The following is a 14,749-nucleotide window of genomic DNA, read 5'->3' on the forward strand; positions in this document are numbered from 1 at the left end:
CATGGTGCACGAGGGATACTGGGCAAGGAAGTCCTGGAGAGAAGAGCCATCCCCAGAGTTGTTTCTGCCCCTCTCCCTGCCTTTTGCTCTTTGAGGTCAGAGGTGCATGCCATTCCTTATGTCATCTAAGACACCGCATTTCTGTCCCCTGCCAGACTGACCTGAGTAGATAGAGGAGTACCTCGTGTCTGCTCACCCAGGCAGCTGTCACAGAGTCAAAGAGAAACCAGCAGAAAGATGTGACAGATGTGATTCTGTGAAATACTGTGTCAAGAATGAGGAAAAAATAACGTAGTGAGATGGGTGGTGTTCAGGATCTGTTAAGCCAGACAGGGGCTAGACTGTGGGAATGAGCTTTGTCCTGGATTTGCTGCTAAAATCACGGTACGTTGTCTTCCAGGTTGGCAGGGAGCTGCTGCAACTTCTGCTGGGACATACCTGGTAAGGCAAACTCCCGTGTTTAAAATATGTGTCATCCATGTCTTTACTTGCAAAGCGTGCGTGGGTTGGTGGTTAGCGTGGGCCCCTTCCTGATAGCAGTGCACTGGTGGGAATCAGTTGCTACAAGCCAGATCCAGTGCGCTGAGCACGGAGGTGGGTGGGAAATGCCCTTCCCCTTTGTCTTCCAAGCAACAAGGGGAGCGGGGGTGGCTTTTCCACATCTTTACAGGGCTTCAGTGCAAGAACATCACCAGACAGTTCAGTGGTGGTGACACCCACCGGCCCCGCTCAGATCATCAGGACAGTCCATCCCACTGAGCCTCATGCCTGAGTGACGGGAGGACTCGCACAACCCTGGACTTTCCAGCTGTTTGAAGTACAGAGCCAGTACTAATGTGAATTTTGTGGGTGACAGCTCCCTAGCATGGCAAGATGGGAACTCTGGATGTGGGCACTTGTGTGTTTTCAGGCCAGATCCAAATACAAATGGTTGCAGCTAATGTGCTTATCTGTATGGAATGATCACCAGTAATGTTGTGCTACCATGTACCTGTGTGATAAGATCATCTTTTTTCTCTCTTTCTCCTGGCGCAGTGCTCCAGCTCCCCTGTCAATGGTGAGTGTCTTACCAAGTAATTTCCATAAAGAAGATTCAGACATGGTTCTGTATACATATTCCTATTGCAGTTCCTATATCTTTGTCCCTCTTTCTTTTTTGGGGAAGCAGAATCTGCCGTGTGTGCTTCAGTGAAAAGGTATGTGAACCATCAGCAAATTATCTTGGCAGCATTTTCCTTGGGAGTGATACTGGATTGTTGGGGATGTCACTTCAGGTAGCAAGAAGCCTCTGAGAGGAGGTGTAGCATCTTTCTCCCCACAGAGTCCCAGGGTTGCCTGTGGGCAGGGAGGGCTCTAGTTGTGCTTATTGAAACAGTGAAGGGAAAATGCCTTCCTGGGGCTCTGTGTGCAGGACAAAGAAAGGCAGGGCAAGTCCCTGGTGTGTCAGCCAGCCTGACGCCGGGGGGATTTACTGCTCCAAGAACCTTGGCATTGGTGCTGAGCTTAGCTTGGCTAGTGGTGAGGGCCTGAGACTCAAACAGGTCCAGTTCAAGCCTTCATTGAACTTGATTTCTATGAAAGGGTCAACAATTTACAAGTCTCCTTGCTCCCAAATGGTGCTAGCAAATAATTCTCATTATCTGTGTTGTTTGTTTATTCTTCTGTATTTGCTATGTGGGCTGTGCCTCATTGTTATGGCTGCCTGGCGTTGCTCCTGCTCCTTAGTGGGTGGGCTAGACCCTTTACACTAGAGTAGCTAGCAGCTCTCCCTGCTGCAGGTGAACAGAACTTCCATGAACAAAAAGTGCGTGGTCAGGGGCATTCAAACCTCTCTCTGACTGCCTGGACTTGCGCTTGGGCAGCTGGGCTCCATTCCTGCGTTTGGAGACTTGCTGCTGACAGAGTGTGAGCTCCCAGCCGGTTCTTCCCCCAGCTGTGGCAGGGCTGGGGCAGCTGGTGGCACTGGAGGTGATGTCTTTGCTTTTTTTCCCACCAGTGTCAGCCAGGAGATGCTTCTCAAGATAGCCCGTGGCCAGGCTTCCCCCTGCAGCCTCACTTTTGGTCAATACGCCTGCGCACAGGTAACGGCAGTCCCCTTCTTTCCATGAGCTAGTGTTTTGTTTTCCTTGACAATAGTGCTATTCCCATCTTAAAAGCAGCTCCACCATCAGCTGTGAACCGAGGGGCCAGAGCCTGGTGCAGGCATAGGGGCTGGCTTGGCGAGATTTCCCTCACAAGACTGAGAGAAGGGATGGGGTCAAACACACAGGGACACGGGGACCATCCAGAGCACCGAGCTGTGGCAGTGTCACCTTCCCAGGGAACACGTGCTCTGTCTCACGAAGCTCAGGAGTGGCTGCGCCACCGTGGAGGCCGTTCTGGGGCTGTCTGTGCACGTGGAGGATGCTGCCTTTTCCAAACCTCTCAAGTAAGAAGGTGGGATAAAGGAGATTTCCAAAACAAATCGGCTCTTAGAAACTGGCATTATAGCACTGAAACAAATCTTTGCATGAAGTAACCCTGGTTCATTGGGGTAAACCAAATAAAAAGTGGTAAAAGCACAATAAAAAGTGGTTGCACTGTGGAAAATGTCATCTGGAATATTTCAGGTTTACTTCCTTTCCTGCTTTTATCATTATCTCTAAGTTGCTGTGCAATTTTCAATTTCAATTGCAATTGAATTGACAACGATTTATATTTTCCCATAAATGTTTGTAACAAAAATATGTCATTTCTTCAAGTATTTGTTTGTGGGTTTTTTGTTTGGCTTTTTTTTGCTGAAAAATGTTCTGGAATGAGAAAGTTCCCTATGGAAGTTTCTACTTTGATCAAATGGCCTTTTTTTTTTTTTCTTTGGTGGAAAACCATTTTGAATAAAGTTTTTTAAAGCCACCGTTTGCTTGTGGGGAGCACAGATCAGGTAACAGAAAGATTCAGCATTTGGAACTGGGTAAGTTTAGACTTGCTTTAAGTCAGTGTAAGTTGGACTTTCTTCTGACTCTTCTGTCAACATGTTTCATCACCTTCCCATGCTGAATACTCACATGTAGGTGAGCTAGTGAGGCTGACCTGAGGGAGATTGCATACTGCAGCATCTCTATGACACACCTTTTATTGTCTCTATATGGATTTCCCTTTTTTCAGAGTGCTTGGCTCCAGGACCTTCAGGATGATTTCCTCATATCCTTATATTCTTGTCTTACCCCTAAACCTGCCAGTGCTGTGGATCCAGAATACTCCATTCTGTTCTTTTCCAAATATGATGCCAAGAAGCTTGTAGCTGCTCTGACTATGTTCAGCCAGCGGGTGGGTATCACATATCCAGCTGTTTGTTCACCTGTAACGTTCATGTCAGTGGAAGGCTTTAATAAACATTACCTTGTTTTTTACCTTAACATTACCTTATTTTAAAAAGGGCACCATTTCAATCAGCAGATCTCCACCAACATAGCAGAGTTCTGTGCTGTTAGAAATAGCTGGGAAGACAGGAATAGCAACCATGAGCTCATGTGTGTTGCTAATTGCAGTGGCAACACAGACATGGGGTTCCAATGTGACTTACAGGCTGACTGTGCTTGAATTGCATAAATATTGCTATGGTGGAAGAGTTGCTGTCCAGAGAGGGGATTATTGCTAGGGGTGATTCTGTTCATAATGTTCAGATTCACATGGATTTATGTTAATGTTTGTTTAGAAGGCCACATTCACTTGAATTAATGTATTTCTTCTTGTTTCTTGCCTTCAGTTTTCTCATGTGCCTCTTTCTCTCGAGTGGACCATGATCTTCATTAATGGCCTGTGGGAGAAGATGCTGCAAGTACCTGACATTGGCAGCCCACCCGTTCTGTCTCAGTGGGTCCATGAGGGGCTTCAGCCATTCCTGGTCGAGCCCAAGGTCTTTGCTTGCCTCCGTGCCAAAAACGTGTTGTGTGAGACATTTCAGATGATGTAAGTGCTGAACACAACCATTGTTTCAGCCCCGCGTTGCTGCGATAGGAAAGGGACTACAGCCTCCCACAGCAAGGGGCTAAACCCCGCAAGCGCTGGAGGCCCCGGCGCGGTTTCTAAGCAGCTCTCCCCAAGGCTTTGTAACACCCCTGCAGCCCCTGGAACTGATCTCTGCGTCAGTCAGCGCGTGGGGGATGACCCTGGTAGCGCTGTGTTAACAAAGCAGTATCGCAGGGTGGGCAGTGCAGCCCCGGGATGATCATGGGGGCTGCTGTGAAGGGAAATCACATTGGTAGCTTTGAAAAGGGTTGTGATTGATAATATCAAAAAAAAGAGCTGTTTCTGTGAGAATCCAACCCTACCAGGTTTGACTTCATCTGTGTTTGAGATGTCTGCCTTTCTTATCCACCTTTAGAGTCGCTGCTCTGAATGGCATATATTCTGACCTTCCAGTGGGAGAACAGAGGAATCTTTACGCCGGGATCAAATACTATCTCATCCAGGATGGTAAATGACTTGATTTTCTTTAAGAAACAACAGAATGCTTTAAGCCACTGATGTATGCTACAACATTAGCTGTGATCCATTACAAGGCTGAGGCTTCACAGATTTTTTTTTTTTTTTTTCTGAATTTATATTATCTCTTCAGTGGAAATAGGCTGGGAATATGACAGTGATAAGTGGTATCAGAAATAATTTCCCTGCCTGAGGGCTTTATCAATCCAGGATTTTTATAAATCATCACAGTCAGTCCTATGCTGATTTACATCCTGTGCCAATGGCATTTTTTGTTGAGAAGGAACAGTGCAGAGTTTGGTTCTGAGAGCTCTAAAGAATTCAGCTCAGAAAGGGGACCCAGGTAAGACACTCCCCTGTCTCCAGGCAGTAGCCCACGTGCAAAAATGTAATGTCCTGCAAAAAGTTTTTGGCAGATTTGAAGGGAGGAAGAAAGAGACTGGTGCTGAAATATTTGGAGGGCTGTGAAAGAAGGAGGCCTCTGTCCTGTCCATGTGCATTTGTAATCTGAATGCACGACCACGTGGATTTGAGCATCATGTGTGATCAGAGGCACTTAAGGAGCTCTCTGCTGACTGAGTTCTCTCGTAGACTGAAACCTGTTCCTCATTCGGAAATCTCCAATCTCCAGCTGATTTCCTGATAGAGTGCAAGTCTGTAGTTTTGTGGTGTCTACCTGTTTTGCAGGATCAAAGCAGAAATGCTACAGTGCAGCTGTTCCAGGTCTGAATTCCACTGCTTGGTTTGAAAATTATCTTGGATCGTTTTTGGAGCATGCTACTGTTGGAGACCTGCAGCTTTTTGGTGATGAACCAACGGTAAGTCCAGGCTCATCATGGTGACGAAGAACCTTCAGTGTGCAAAATAATCTGTGCCTGGGAGGTTGTCTTCCTGCCCTGACCAAAGTTCATGGAGATGCTGCTAGCAGGAACATTTCTCTTGTTTATTTATGGTGAACAATCACTTCAGTTCTTATTTCTTCTCACATCATGATTTCTTGAGATAAGAGGCACTTGCACAGAAGTTCGTTTCACATAGGTAGTTCTGCAGAAGGCAAAGTGGAGTCAGTAAGAGAGCAAACCCAAACTTTATCTCAAGACTGGACCAATGTCTGGGCCTGGTTTAGTGAATGACTGTTCTAGGCCTGCATGTGTGAGTGGTGTTGTAGGGGCAGGGCCATGTTCTTTAGCAGCTCTCCCACCTTTGTGCCTTACAGCAGTCACAGAGAGGCTTCCGTGCCTTCAGAGTGCAAAGATAAATAAAACAAGGTCCCAGTGTATTAATTAAAAAATAAATTTCCTCACAACTTTAAAGCCAGGTGAAAAAACCCCTTATTTCATGAAGTGAGGTTTGTTCAAACTCTCCCAAGTGACTGTCAGGATTAAAGTATCCATCTAAATTATTTATTCTTTTTTTTTTCTCATGTCAACACCCTCAGCTTCAAAAATTTGCCAGAGATCCAGTCAATATGGAAATGATCAGCAACCTCACCTTGCTCCGGGAGACAGCTGTGTACTATACCTGGCTACTGACCTCTGGGCCTGGTTTCCCCTTATCGAGGTACGGGACCTGACCTGACTTCCTACCCGATTTACGGTTTAGCGTGGTACCGTTAGCAAAACTTAGCAACAGTTTGCCGAGTGGTGATTCTGATGGTTGCTTCTATGAAACCTTTAAAGCATTTTTCTGTTCCTCAAATAATTGCGCCGTGCTTGGTCATGGAGAGGGCCAGACCCCGAGTTCCAAGTCTGGGGAAATGACTGTCGTGCAGTGCCAGCCACCAGCTAATGACCAACAGCGCATCTTACGTGCTTTTGTGGTTTTGCATGGCGCAGCAGTGCTCTCTGTAAACAGGAGCATCAGAGCTAAAATGAATCGGGGGAAACATGCACTGGAAAAGAGCATCCTTTGGAAAAAGAGGAAAGATCTGACAGAGCCACTGTCTGTCATAGCAGCAACCTCTCCTCCTTGTCTCCCACCTGCAGTCTCCCAGACAGATTTGTTTGCTACCTGAGCCCCTCAGCAGTGAGCAACCTGAGCAGAGATGACGCTTTGAGCTTGGCCCAGAGGATCAGCAAGAACTGCCCGTTGAACTCGACACACAGAGGAATAACTAGAGAGAGAGCTCCCTCCTCCCTGACAACAGAGGAACTGCAGGTAATCTCCTGTCCAGCCCTGTGAGTCAGTTCTTCATTCACCTAAACAAAATTTGTGAGGGTTGAGGATTCATGTCTCCTCTTGTGTAAACTCCTGTAGGTCCTCATGCTTTTTTTTATTGTGGCGTCTGGCTGGTGTTTCATCATCTGTAAATTCTCAGTGGGTGGAGGCAGCCCATCAACAGGCTTCATCACACAAGTTTGAGGCAGAAAGTCCACTGATTTAAGACATCCAAAGGCTGGTAGGATCCGATAGGCTCACCTCATTGCTCCTTTGACTTTCTTTTCTGTCCGTGTGGGACCTTTTCAGGTTGCAACCTCTTTGGTGAGAAAGTTTGAGCATTTCCCTCCTGCAATCCTGCGTGCATTGGGCCAGGCTGCAGTTGGGCTGTCCGTATCTGACATTAACAACATCGGTGATAAAGACCTTGAAGCATCAATTCCTGCCTTGGGGGAAGTTCGTGGCTGGAGCCCTGAGCAGTCCAGTGCTATTATCAACAAACTGCTCAGCTCTGGCTATCAGGTATGGAGGATAAGGTCCACGAATGGTATAGATGTCTGCCAGCAAGTGATGTTTGACCCTTCGCATACGCAAACCTGCGTGCGTTTCCTTTCAGATGCTGGATGGACAGAGCCTGGCAAAGCTAGGGAGCTTGGTGGCTGGTCTCAACAGCAGCACGCTTCGAAGTCTGTCTCCAGAAGTGATCTTGGAAGCCATTAAGTTGCCTGAGTTTGTCCAGCGAATAGTGACCCTGCCCTCTGCTCTGAAGATGACATTTGTGGAAAAGGTGAAGTTGTTTTTCTCTTCAGGCGTCATAAATTAGCAAAGCTCCAGTGACTCACAGCTAAGAACACTGGTTACCTGGGGCCAGGCACACCCCCCACACACACCCAGACAGCATTCCCGTGGGGGTGTTTGTCATTGCTAAACACAGTGTGCAGCAGGACAGGCATCTCATGTCCCTGTCACTGTGCCTGTGTAGGTGTCCCTGGCTGCCAGCCAGTGTGTCCTGCCGAGCCTTCTGGGGATGAGGGCAGAAGAGACAGTTGTTTTACAGGGTACTCCTGGAAACTACTTCCCACTGACTTGAAAAGATGCTCCCAGAGAAAGGATATTGTCATGGTTTGGAGTAAGAATGTGTGAGAAATAAAGGTGGCTTAGAAAGTCCCTTTTAGAGTAGACTGATCCTTCAGCAATACACTATTTTGTCCACCCATGTGATTGTGTAGGATTTGGACACCTCTTTACCTTTTTTCTCACCCTGACTTTAACCTTCAAGGCACATGTGTAGCGTTTGTTATTCATCCTCCCTTTGGTAGGAAAGACTCTGACCTGTGTTTGGCACCAGATGCCCTGCCTACAGCATGTCCTGGGGCCGTGGGGCAGCCAGGGCTCTGTGTGAAGCACTGAGGAAATAACATCTCTTTCGCCACAGGATTGTTCTGCAAGCTGAGACATTGTTTGGGTTGGCAGAGAGGAAAGACCTGTCCCTCCTTTCTGGCTGGTTAAACATTTTTAGGGCATAAAGCCAGGAGGTGGGAAACTGATAAGAGAGAATTGTTCCCGTTCACCCAGACCCCAGGTATTAGCTCTACGCAGCTCTCCTACTCTGATGAATATGTGAAACAGGAAATATTTCATAATGTTAGGTCTCTGAGAAATGCCCAGATGATCAGCAGGGGAATTTGCCTGGCTTCTTTTCAGCTCATCATTTCTTCTCTAGCAATTGTTTATTTTAGCCACAGTGTTTGAATGATAGATTTTTGTTTGGTTTTTTTTGAAAGATTTCCTCCAGTGTAGGCCACCCTGGTGACCTGGTTAAATATATCCCTGATGCTCTGGCCAGTTACATTCCAAAATCATTGCTTGTTTTTGGGGAAGAGAAGCCCAATATTCAGGATCTCAACAGTAAAACGTGGACCAGAGAACAGGTAACATGGTAGTGGTTTGTGTCCTTCTTACCCCTCAGTGTCAGCCTTGGGCTCTACAGAGCTATGAGTCCGCTCTGCAAATCTGTATGAAAATACAGGTGAATGTTGCAGAGGAGCCTGGTAAGGCATTGACACTCTGGCTTTGCTTCACAGGCTGCCATGTTTTTCAGTGATGTGATAAAGGCAGAGCCTGACTTCAGCAGGTAGCATTTTTCTTCTTCCATTTTCCATGTTTCCTTTAATTGCAGTTTCCATGTTCCCTTTGGTATGTACAGCAGACCCACCATATTCAATCCATAGCAGCAGATGGGAAGTACCTTGCAAACCCAAGCACAGGAGTGTAGCACCAAGATTTACCAGGGTGTCAGCTGCAAAATATACCCGTAAGCCACACTTGCTTTCTAAAACGATGCTGCTGGCTCAGACTGCACCTGGAATCTTGCTTCTGCCTGCCCCTGCAGAAGGCATTTCTAATCGGAGAATATGTCAGTCTTCCACAGTGCTACTCCAGGGATTAAATTTTGAAGGGCTGATAGATATCTTCTGTCAGCTCTTGTATCTGAGATGAAAAATTATGAAAACCGTTATATATATATATCTGGAAAAAACAATGGAGTCAACATCATTGTCCTGCTGATTTCACAGCAGAAGCTTTTCCATATAGAAAGCAATTAAAGTTTTAAGGACTTCTCCCTGACCTCTCCCAGGCTGTGTGAACTATATTCAGTGATGAGGATTTGCACAACTCCCTTTTGCTTTCAACATGTGGCATGTGCTGAAAAACACAGGAAGGAGGCTGATCTTGTAATTCAGGATACAGCGATACTACTCGGGGTGGAGAGTTTGTCCCTGTGTTTCTACTTCCACTACGAGTCTCTAGATTATGTTGATTTGACTGGTGGTGGCTTCTTCGTCTCCCACGTAGGTCGACTAGCAACTCTGAGGGGATGGAGTTTGGAGAGCATTAAGCTTTGAGAACGGGGGAGGTTTATGCTTGTTGTATTTGTCACTATATATGTAGAAGATCAGCACTGAATTTTCTCCTGAAGTCCTTGCCTTTCTGATTTGCCTTCTGTAAACGTTCAGGCTTTCCCAGTCAGTCCTCCAAGGCTTCACATGTGCGGCTAAGATGGAAGCAGAAAGATTTCAGGAGCTGGCCAAAGTCATGAAGAGGAAGAATGTCAAGCTAGGAGAAGACCAGGTCAGTTCCTGTATTTCGAAATGCCATGTTTGAAGATGTCGTTAAGATAGCAACAAGGATTGTTCAGCAAGAACAAAAACACTTTCAGCTTAAGGGACTAGAACAAATGTAACTGGTCCTGGGTCCCCATCCCACAGTTCTGAATTTCCCCAAAGAGAGAAGTCAGGAACCAAACCCTCTGATTTCTGTCTTTTTTTTTTTCCCCTTCACTTCGGAGCAGAGTAAAATCTTTATATTTGTTTTATTTTTTCTTACGTTTTCATGCTGGCTTCTATCTTCGATGTAAACTGCGGTGTCCTTTCAGCTGAGTTGCTTAGTGAAGATGGTGACGCTGCATGGGATTCCCGAGGATTTAGATAGCTATCCTAAAGACCTGTTGCTGTTTTTAAGGTAACTGTGCTATGGTTTTTGTCTTGTTGCCATAGTACTTAGTGGGAAAAATTACTTTATAAACTAGCTGGTAATGACAGATTCATGTTTGATACATATTTCAAACCTGTTCAGGCCTCCTTACAGGGGGAAAAAAAAATCAGATTGCAGAAAGCTTGCAAAAGGGTTTTAAGGTCCTTTCAGATTCAACCTTCCATCATATTAATATAAACAGTATGAAGCTCTTTCTAAGTATGTCTGTTTGGATACGAAACCAGTATGCGGTTTTAGTACTTTCTGGCCTCTGTGAATGTGCTTTTCCCTACCAACATCGAAGAAAACAGACAGTAGAGTGGATTTCTTTGTTCCGGTAGCTACCCACTGTGATTCTGTATCCAAATCTTGAACAATTTTAAGCTGAGTCTCACCATAGATTCCTTAAGGTGAAAACGAATTTTTAAAAAATGTGGACTAGGATCTTTGGGACCAACAGCTGCACAGAGTTTAGTCTGTGGATGTGGAAGATGTTATATTGGACATGGTATATGGTGAACAGCCTTGAACCTGACCAACTGATACCTTTCACTAGAATTCATGGAGTTTTTGTCTTTCTAGTCCTTCAGACTATGCAGCGACAGGAAGCTGTAGGCAGTACTTTGCTAATCTTGGGAAAGCAAATCTTGATGTTCTGCAAAGAGAGTCGTCTCAGCGGAAACAGCTGCTCCTGGAAGCTTTAGCATGTTTGGTACGTGGTCAGGGACAGCCCTGCACAAGGCTGGGGAGGACTTGGGGTTGTCAGCTGTCAGCAGGAACAAGAATGCGCTTCTGCAGTGGCATCCAGTTCTCTCTAATGCCTCTGTCTTGTATTATTTCAGAAAATTCCTGGCACAGAAGTGAATGAGGAAGATGCAGAGATTCTGGGACGTCTGGTCTGTGACCTGGGTGGAGAATACATCAGAAATTCTGGTGGGAATTTGCTGAAGCGATTAAGTCAGTGTGACTCTTTCCTACCTGATCAAGAAGAGGCGATTAGGAGTGTCATCAGCAGTGGTAACACTGCATTTGGGTATGAACTTTTCTTCTGAGCATCAGCAAAATAGTTCTCTTAAACAAAACCATTGTTCTATTAAGACCTGAGTGAACTCTAGCCAACCAGCTTGACCAAAAACTTGAGTAATTTGTTGCTTTTGAATTTCACATTGGGCCTTTTAGATTGTTTTATTTGAACTTCTTTCAGCTGAAAGGTTTGACTGGAATTCCACTGAAAAATACATTGTCACTTCTGTCTCTCACCTGCTCTAGTTATAAAAGCCTTTCCTCTTTATTAAAAGCCTTTCCTGGTTTATTTTTCATGAACCAAACTTCTCTAAGACTGTCCTGATGAACACAGGTGGGCTCTAGCTGTTTGTCAGCCACTGACTTTCAGAAAACATTCTGGTTTTACCTGTCAAAGTGACAGATGCTTGATAAATTTCTGCCTATACCTAACAGAGACATTGTCCAGGGAGGCAAAATATTTTTCCCTTCCTGTGTCAAATGCCCTGAGATCTTGGCACTGAATTGGGTGATAGTAAGCAATAGATACTCTTTGGGTTTCATGCTTAAGAAAATAATGTATTTGTTAAATGCTGTTTTCCCATCCAGCTGCCCTTATTCATGTCACTGACAATTGCTCCTGCTGTGGTGAAATGAGGTTTTGTGTAACAGGAAGTGATTGAGAAGTTTTAGGGTTTAATGCTTGTGTTTTCTTAAGTTCAGATGTTACAAGGACATAACCCTGGCATGTTTAAAGCTTTTTTTTCTGTTGTTCTTTCTTGAAAGCTGATCCCTGCTAATTTTTGTACGCAGGCCCCCTGTAACATGGTCAGCTTTTACCTTGAATGAGCTCAGTGGATTGATTCCTGTGTTTGATCACAGCATCTTGCAGAAGATCCCCAAGGTGGGTTATTCACAGAGGTGTGGGGAGTTTGGGGAGTCTGGAAGAAGTGTGATGGGGATTGTTCAGCCGATACATTTTCAGTAGCGTCTTCATTTAAAAGTGTGGTGCCAAAGGGTGTGGATGGATGGTCTGTGAGAAGTGAGGGTTGATCAAGCTAACAGCCTGGAATTGCCAATGTAGATCACTGTCATCCTCTTCCTGCAACTGCTGGAAGAGTACCAGAGGTGGGAAGCAGTGGTACCTCTATACAATGCTTTGTGAGGTGGTAAAATCATTTATGGGACATGGGATATGATAGAGCTTAAGCATTCAGAAATTTGCCTCTGGGTCACCAAGGAAAGATCTCTAGGCTTACAGCAGCAGGTCTGCTGCCCGTAGTACTTTATTGATGAAGTTTCTTGTCTCTGTGTGGCTACTTGTGATGCTGGTGGTACACCCAAGATTGCAATATCCCCCTGATGAAACACTTTTCTTGCAGGATGCTTTAACTCGTTGGCTGAAAAACTTTGCGCACGATTCACCTCTGTCGAGGGAACAGCTGGCCACCATTGTTGAAGAACTCCTGCCTACTAGGCATAAGCGTGCTGATGGTATGGAAGCTTTCTCTGATCCGTAATGGCAGCGTTCCCCCTGCTCTCAGGGTTGCCCCCAGTGCTTGTGGGTCTCCCTAAATGTGTCTGAGTTGAACTGTGAAACACTTGGTGGCAGGTCACCCAGGAGGAGGGTGGTACCATGTCGCATACCTGTCCCTCTCCAAAAACAAAAGGATTTAACACTGAGCACATTTGATAATTGCTTCAACAGGTTGCCCACCTGACAAGCAGATAACAGAGATGGTTCTTAATGATGAATTGATGCCTATTTCCTACACTCCTGAGCAGTTACGTGCTTGCCTGAAGAATGTCTCTCTAGAGAATCATCTCTCTCAGATACTGACCTATGCCTTCAGTGTTCAGCAATTAGCCGTGCTGAAGGAGAATCTGGATGAGGTAATGCCAGGCTGAAGAATGTCAAATTACCTACTGATAAGATTGCTCAGGGACTTGTCCAGTTGAATTTAAGTATCTCCAAGGACTGAGACTCCCAACATCTCTCTGGGCTCCTCTTCCCCTGTTTGACCACCTTTACTGTGAAAATATGTTTCTTAATATCTAATCAGAATTTTCATTGCCTGTTGGCCTTTATCCTTTCACTGTGCACCTCTGAGAAGAGTGTGGCTCCATGCTCCCTATAATCTCCCATTAGATAGTTGAACACAGTAATAAAATCCTCACCTAATCTTCTCTTCTTCAGACTAAAAAACCTAGCTCCCTCAGCCCCACTGCCCCAATTTGTATGTTGTGTGCTTCTGCCCCCACAACCAGTGTGGCCCTCTGCTAGACTTGCTAGTCTTTCTCAAAGTCTTTCCTGTACCAGGGAGACCCCAAAACTGGATGTGATACCCAGATGGGGTCTCACAAATGCCAGCCAAATTGAGAGGAATAATCCTTTCCCTTGACCTGCTGGCTGTGCCGCTGCTAGGGAAGCGCAGAATTTGGTCAGGCTTCACCACTGCAAGGCACGCTGCCCACCCAGGCCCGTACTGAGTCACCTCACACTGTGTTGGGTTTTGTTCCTTCCCCTCAGGCCTGCTTGCCTGAGCTGTCAAGCAGAAAAAGGACAGATGTGCTCAAGCAATCTCACTGGCTTTGCTTTCTTATTCCTTGTAGACCTTTTGGGCTTTTCCACACTAATTGTGCAAAGAGCATAAATTCTTAAGCACGGGCATGATAACAAGTGTTCATAGCAATAACAACATTTTTTCCACAGACGTATCCTGATGGGTATCCTGAAAGTCTGCTCCCCAAACTGGGCCCCCTTGTTTCTTTCATCACCCCTGAGGATATTTCCAAATGGAGGATAACTTCAGCTGACACGCTAGCTGACTTGCTAAAAAATCAGCCTCCTGATGATCAGGTAGGGGTTTGGGTTTGTCTTCCTGCCCACTTTTGCTTCCTGGTTTGGGAGCTGCTGGTTTAGGACTAGCTTAGTGGGTCCAAAGATAGATTGGCCCATTCTTGAGGTCCAAACAAATAGATTTGAAATGATTCGATTTTATTTTTGTAATTATTGCATTTGCTTTTCTTTTGAGGATGAAAACATAAATTCTGATTCAAGTTAACTTTTGAAAAAATTAAATGTGTTTCTAGGCTTCTGCAATGATTAAACGATACACTGATTTGGGAAATGCCTTGAATGCCTCTGCACTGAACGCGATTGGTACGAAATACGTGTGCCTTCTAAACGAGACCGAGTTGAATATGATAGACCCCAGCAGCCTGAAGTGAGTCAAATATTGTGATGCTCTTGGCTTCTTGCAAAAGCACTTTCCCATCAGCAAGTGCATTTTCCTTTTCTTTCCACTCACTGAAAGGAAGTCTAGGAAGCAGCTTAATACCTGCTCTGTGTCCAGGTTTAAAAGCCTGTTGTTCTCCAGCCTGCCAGGGAAGGGCTCAGATTTGCAATCAAACTCTCTTTATTGCAGCTCAGCTGACGACAGATACAGTCTGCATGTTTGCTTTTATCTAGAGGCAAAAGAGAGTTCATTAATTTAATTTAAATTCCTTCAAAAGACTGCTAAATGAAATTAATTAACTACATCTTTGCAAACACATAAACTTATCACGTGCCATCAGAGCCATCATAACT

General features: G+C 45.3%; 1 protein-coding gene across 2 annotated transcripts in view; it reads left to right on the forward strand.

The window, feature by feature from the left end:
• MSLN (mesothelin) overlaps positions 1-14,749 on the forward strand; it is a 44,657-nt gene that overhangs the window by 26,111 nt on the left and 3,797 nt on the right. For both annotated transcript variants that reach the window (XM_074840810.1, XM_074840809.1), the window contains exons 8-30: positions 401-441; positions 1,036-1,057; positions 1,169-1,196; positions 1,997-2,081; positions 3,145-3,306; positions 3,746-3,948; positions 4,364-4,455; positions 5,152-5,282; positions 5,903-6,024; positions 6,450-6,621; positions 6,931-7,143; positions 7,238-7,408; positions 8,406-8,552; positions 8,706-8,755; positions 9,639-9,753; positions 10,058-10,143; positions 10,738-10,867; positions 10,998-11,188; positions 11,971-12,061; positions 12,540-12,651; positions 12,866-13,050; positions 13,871-14,017; positions 14,251-14,384. In XM_074840810.1, coding sequence (XP_074696911.1) covers positions 401-441; positions 1,036-1,057; positions 1,169-1,196; positions 1,997-2,081; positions 3,145-3,306; positions 3,746-3,948; positions 4,364-4,455; positions 5,152-5,282; positions 5,903-6,024; positions 6,450-6,621; positions 6,931-7,143; positions 7,238-7,408; positions 8,406-8,552; positions 8,706-8,755; positions 9,639-9,753; positions 10,058-10,143; positions 10,738-10,867; positions 10,998-11,188; positions 11,971-12,061; positions 12,540-12,651; positions 12,866-13,050; positions 13,871-14,017; positions 14,251-14,384 — 2,830 coding nt within the window. The remainder of the gene's footprint in view (positions 1-400; positions 442-1,035; positions 1,058-1,168; positions 1,197-1,996; positions 2,082-3,144; positions 3,307-3,745; positions 3,949-4,363; positions 4,456-5,151; positions 5,283-5,902; positions 6,025-6,449; positions 6,622-6,930; positions 7,144-7,237; positions 7,409-8,405; positions 8,553-8,705; positions 8,756-9,638; positions 9,754-10,057; positions 10,144-10,737; positions 10,868-10,997; positions 11,189-11,970; positions 12,062-12,539; positions 12,652-12,865; positions 13,051-13,870; positions 14,018-14,250; positions 14,385-14,749) is intronic.

Source organism: Strix aluco, chromosome 15 (assembly GCF_031877795.1).
Source record: "Strix aluco isolate bStrAlu1 chromosome 15, bStrAlu1.hap1, whole genome shotgun sequence".
Taxonomy (NCBI): Eukaryota; Metazoa; Chordata; class Aves; order Strigiformes; family Strigidae; genus Strix; species Strix aluco.